This window comes from Sphaeroforma arctica (genome assembly GCF_001186125.1).
Source record: "Sphaeroforma arctica JP610 unplaced genomic scaffold supercont1.1094, whole genome shotgun sequence".
Classification (NCBI taxonomy): Eukaryota; class Ichthyosporea; order Ichthyophonida; genus Sphaeroforma; species Sphaeroforma arctica.
The window spans coordinates 765-7062 of NW_014039464.1; the positions used below are offsets into that span (position 1 = coordinate 765).

Here is a 6298-nt window from a genome sequence, read left to right on the forward strand (position 1 = left end):
GACATACTACTCGACGTAAACGAATCAAAACTGGTTTTCTCAACAACAAAAGTATGATACGAAGTGACTCCCCTGGTGAGACGCCCTGCCATATCTTCATCATTCAGCACCCCAGTATACACTCATAGACGCCTAGTGATATAGCTTGTTCTGGGAGGAATAATTGTTCTATACATAAATAGAATATAGAATATAGAACTTAGAATAAACATATATTATATATATATATATGTGTGTGTGTGCGTGTGTGTGTGTGTGTGTGTACGTAAATACTTAGTGTCCACGAGCCATAAAATGAATACTGTGTCGAGTCAATAAAATTGGAAACTTAACGAAGAGGATGACATAGTGATCTCATCTGAGATCACTACCTGTCAGATCTTCGACATTAAGTACCCTAGCAAGAAGAATTCATAGACGGCCTTGTGATATTATCTTGGCCTGCACATTTATGCTATATGTACACGTATATTGATATATGCTATATGTACACGTATATTGATAATAAATTAAATATATGTATATATATATATATAGAATATTCCTATTCATTAATATTAAGTTTATATATATATATATATATACATTTGAATTTTAATATAGCTATATATATGCACATATATATACCATCTCTGCAATTAAAAACCACACACACGCATTTATACATAAAATACTCGTAGTTAGTTGAAACCAATGAGCTGAATAGCGAAGATAAGGTGTGAAATAGTAGAGAAAGTGCTGTGACATACACCTTCCCCAATACCTGCAAACTGAATACTACATGCCAGTGACCCGAGCATCCGTCGACCGGTGAGTCCATAGCCTCAAACCGAGCCACAGCACCGCGAAAGAGATCGTCCCCGCTTTCACACGCATATCCTCATGCATGGATGAATAAAATGCATATATACGTATGTATACATATACACTGAGAAACATACCGTCCACCAACACTACAAAACGTACACAAACACCAAAAACACATACATATATGCATCCAAAAATAAACAACACACCAAGACAACATCGCGATAGATTTTTTTCGTATTCGTATTTAAAATACAGACAAATCCAGTTACCAGTACTCGTCTCAGCCCCATGACCGTCATGGCCGTCCTCAGACGAATCGCTTTCCTCGAACAAATCCACATCATCTCCGTGATGGTGATGGTCTTCGTGTTCACACTCACTCTCTGAGTCGCCGCCATCTGCATCCAGCCCGTCGAACACTTCCCCGTTGCTGGTACGGAGAGAGGTGAATTCCCTGCGGGTAAAACGGGGGATAGGGGTGGACAGGTATACTTGGTTAATATACAATGAAGACCCAGAGATGAAATAACTGCTAGTAGAACTAAATAAATATAGGTCATATTGATAAGACAGTATAGTATTTTTAAGTGCCAACGTTTTCTTGGATGCGTGCGGCTATGCACAATTAAACGCATACGGCAGCACAAAGTGATATCTACAACCTTCACACAAGTGGAATGACTCAGAACTCCATCAGAAAATTTAAGTATTATCCTACTAGCATATAAGCCGATCTGTTATGAAGGTATTATTCATATTGAATATCTGTACACAGACGTGTAACGACCTCATAGACGTGAATGAATTGCGAGACGGGTAACCATGTAATCTGCAACAACGAATAGGTTAACTATAACTACCGATGAAAAAAGGCCTCAAGGTACAGCTATCAGCATAAATTTGCTCTGATCAGGTCTGTGTATTGAACTCTCACGGGCCCTTTCTCCGTATACATTTGGATCATACTCGAAACATTCGGCATATAGACAAGCTCTTCTTTTCTCCGTATACATTTGGATCATACTCGAAACATTCGGCATATAGACAAGCTCTTCTGTTGATTAAGATCGGCTACGCTGTTTCGGATTTTTGTTCTCCTAAACTGCACAATTCCCTTCATACAAGATCGGCGAATACTAACAGTGTATACACATACTTCTGTGCAAGAGAATACATACAGAATATCTAGAATCGTATATGATTAGTACACAATTTCACAAACAAACAACCAAATGTAGTACCCGAACTCACCTATTAAGTCCAGCACGTTGATCGAAGAAGATCATTCTTAAATGTATCTGATGACACGCCACGAACCGCTTCGCCTCGTCAGAACTCAGCGGCAACTCAAACACAGGCGTGCTCCTATCCTGGTTACTAAACGTGTGTGTGAGCAGCATAGGCGACAGACTCACAGCTAGACTAGGCCCAGCCATCAGCGCGAAGGACATCTTTGTACGCCCCCTGTGTGCGATCCGGCCGGAGCGTACGATTCTGATACCTACTTTGTACTCTCTTGTTTTCTCATGCGCGGCTTTCTCGGCGGCTGTGGCATTCGCTTTGAGGGGCTCCCCGGTAGCTGGGAGCAGTTTGCTGGCGAGTTTGATGATCCACCGTTGTTTGACGGCCTTGAAAGGTGTACAGCAGATATCCTGCACCATCTGTGCAGCGGGTGGGATGGGCATGGGTTAGATATGATAGAGGCATGAAACAACCATAAACAAGGATGTTTAACGATGCAGATTATAGACCATTATTGATAATCAAACGATTGGTATTCATATACCATGGAAACATTTGTTATCATTATATGAACAAAAAAAATACGATCGTTATAGACCAATTTCTTTATATTCATATTTCTTAAATGTGTCTGAATGCACATGCCAACAGAGAAAGAGAAGAAAGTTTAGAGTATCTGTCACATAGTGGGTTTACATAAATATGAGGAATATGCGAAGACTGATTAATAGACATAAAATCGAAACAATTGCGACCGAGGTGTGTACATACACGCATAGAATGGACATAATGTACGTGACCTTGGTACTGACAAAGCAATAAACAATAGTGAAGAATAAATAGGGCCTCAAGGTACAGTTATCAGCATGAATTTTCTCTGATCAGGTCTGTGTATTGAACTCTCATCGGCGGCGGGAAAGTGTATTGTTGGCGAGAAATCGATCACATACAAACAGTAATATTAATATAGAGATGTAACATTTATACATAATACTATCGAGAAAGAAAAAGGGCGTCTATAAATACACATGCACGTAAATATAGATATAGATCTAAATATATAGGTAAATTCACACATATTCACGTTTTTTACACACACACACATACATTATATATATATATATATATATAAGTATAATAAAATATAAGTATATACTATATATATATATATATCTATATATATATATATATATATATATACTAAAATAGTATATATATATATATATATATATATATACTATATATATATATATATATATATATATACATATATATATATATAAGTACATGTACATGTATATATAATATATGACACACAAGAACCCCACTTACATCATCCTTCTCCAGCCTGACGTCCTTGATGGATATATTCCTACATTTGCTGGATAGCAAGGCTATAATCTCGCTCTCCTTTTGCTGTACACTCTTCGCGTTAGTTTGCGCCTGAGCTTTCCTCTCCCTTTGTTTCTCGGCTATCTCCAGCAACTCACTCCCCGGCAACACGCTGATCACACACCCGGCCTCGTGTTCGCCCAGGTCTTTGGCTATACCCGTCCAATCGCACCCTATGGGACTAAACTTGCATGACACTGTTCGGTACTCGCACGTGTTCTCAGTGTGGTCCCGTATTCTTCCCAGCGTTGTCTCGTGCGTACACCCCCTATTCGCGCACTCGGCGGGTAACTCATCGCGCGCTGCCTCGGCAATAATGTTTCTAGTCGGATGTGTGCCCGACATAACTGCCCTACAGTTGGGGCATACACTGTTGTCTGTGCTTATAAGCCGCTTGTGGCACTCGTCACATAGCAAGTGCCCGTTTGGACACTGATAGATCTCCTTCTCCGGGGCACAGAAGCATATACCACAGTTGAGGATATCCTCCATGGCTGCGTATAGCCTCCCGGCGGTCTGCTGCTTCTGTTTCAAACGCTTTTGCGCACTCAGTGCCTTCGACGCCGAACTAACAGGTCCCACTGAGTCATTCTCTTTAGCTTTATCACTGCTGATCCTCGCGGGAGTGCTCTTGTCAGCACTAACAATACTATCCGAGGTGACTTTGTCTGTTTTATTACTTTCTATACCCTTCAAGGTCTTGAACAAAGCCTTCCTCCATTCGCTTTCCTGCTGCGCATTAATGCGCGAATTTCCAGTTAAACTCTTCAGAGACAGGGAAGACGCATCCTTCTTTGCGTCGTCCTTCTTTGTGTGTGTATCGCCATTGTCAGCGATCGGTATTTTCTGTGTGATTTTCTCGAGCAGATACTCCTGGATTTCCCGTTCTACGTCTTCTCCCAGGAACTGCCCTAATTTCTCCCCGTCACGACATACACTCATGAGAGTCTCGGGCTTTGACTTCTTTGTGTGTGTATCGCCATTGTCAGCGTTCGCCATTTTCTGTGCGATTTTCTCGAGCAGCAACCCATGGATCTCCCGTTCTACGTCTTCTCCCAGCAACTGCCTAAATTTCTCCATTAAATGACGTACACTCGTGATAGTCTCGGGCTTTGACAGTTCTGTACCGCTCAACAGCTTATCCCCGGCGTCGCCTGTGTTCAATTGCGCTTCGTTTTGTGAGGTCCTCTTTTTGGTGCCATTATTATTGTCCGTGCTATTCGTTCGTTCAGATGTCGCATCCGTAGTAGTATCACCCGCCGCACTTAGTTCAACAGTACCAGACACATCCATTGGGTCAGTTGCTCGTGTGCTGTTTGTATTGCTTGTTCCCTTATTGTTTATATCGACAAGACCATTAATCCCATCCAAGCCAGCCGTACCCACCTTTGATGCCGTGTTCTTCGTCGTTGTCGTTGTTGTGCTGGAAAGATCAGGTAATATATCCTTCATAAACATCCCTACCTTGCTTTTCTTCCCCCTAGTCACGATCTCATTTGCACCATCGATAGCATTAGTACTATCTGTCTCCATAGAAACATTATCTGTGTCCACGTTGCTCTTCTTGAGCTCAGTCACGTGGAACTGATCATCGGACATGCCCTCCTTATTCCGCAACCGCTTCTCCAGACTATGCATGACTGGTGCTGCATCTCCGATTACCTTATCTAGTGCGGCTAATCGATTTGAGGCAAGCGTACTATTATTGGATGCACTGGTTGTACTTGTGGTGGTATTGCCACCGATTTTTATACTTTTGGTGTTTGCACTTGAATCTAAATCGGTATCTGTATTTGCAGTGCTACTACTGATAAGGGTGTCAGTGTGTGTAGTGTTATTATCGTGGTCGATAAGCGAGCTGGACGAGCCCTCCTTACCAGTCTCCTTGGCCTCCTTCTTTGCTGGTTGCACCTTCCGTTTCTTACGGCTGCGCTTACTGTTAGTGCCGTTATTCTTATCTTTATCGTTATCGTGTTGCACACTCCCCCCACTTACATTTGTATCCGCATTCACACTCACACCCGAACCATTAATATCAATGCTGCCATTCGTGCCGTTCGTACCGTTTGTGCTGTCTGGTGCATTCATCTTCTTCTTGCCTTTCTCATTTTCCAACACATCCCTACCCTTTGAAGTGTTAATACCAGTACTTGCTGTGGCTTTCGATGGGTTTGTGCTGTTTATTGACTCAGTCGCAGCCCGCTTCCTACCACTCTTATTGTCGGGCGCCATTGTGATCACAGTAAAGCTCTCTGACACTATGCGTGACTACACGGTCACCCAACTAGCTTCAGCGATATGTATGCGCGTATCAGAGTTCACACGTATGCAACAAGTTGAAATATGATTATAAATACAGGCGCTGTTGTATTTGTAAATACTATGTGCGTATGCAATTACAAGCACGTGAAAACTCACTTCAGGTTTTAGGTGCAAGACTCGGCCCTTGGGCCTTTCTGTAAGGACTGGGAACAACCGGTTTGACCCGAACTCTCCATTTGAAATTTGAAATAAAAACAGGATATGTATTGATTGTTTTCCGTCGGTATTTATTTACAATGACTCATTCCCCCACAGTAGAGCGCCGCAGAAATATTTTTCTTCAAAAATTAAAAAAACAGTATGTAAAACACAGTTCATTAGCAACAAGGGGCCAAGCCTGAAGTCCTGAACTCCTGAAGCCGCCCCCGGGGCCCAGGTTAAAGGCATCTGGTATGTGGTAGACGATTTGTAAAACCAATTATAAAAAATAATTCATTACATTTGGATCTCAAATTTGATTGTTCAAAATAAATATGTACTTAAAAAATAGAGTGATGACTAAAAATAGTTTATCTATATTTTTTGAGTCCAG

At 41.6% G+C, this 6298-nt stretch overlaps 1 protein-coding gene across 1 annotated transcript; it reads right to left on the reverse strand.

Moving 5' to 3' along the window:
• Nucleotides 1–513: 513 nt before the first annotated feature.
• On the reverse strand, nt 514–5676 carry SARC_09960 (hypothetical protein; the record flags this gene model as incomplete). Its single annotated transcript, XM_014296005.1, has 3 exons — nt 514–1264; nt 2062–2471; nt 3385–5676. 3 exons carry the CDS (start codon nt 5674–5676, stop codon nt 778–780), a joined length of 3189 nt encoding a protein of 1062 aa, XP_014151480.1. The 3' UTR covers nt 514–777.
• Nucleotides 5677–6298: the final 622 nt, after the last annotated feature.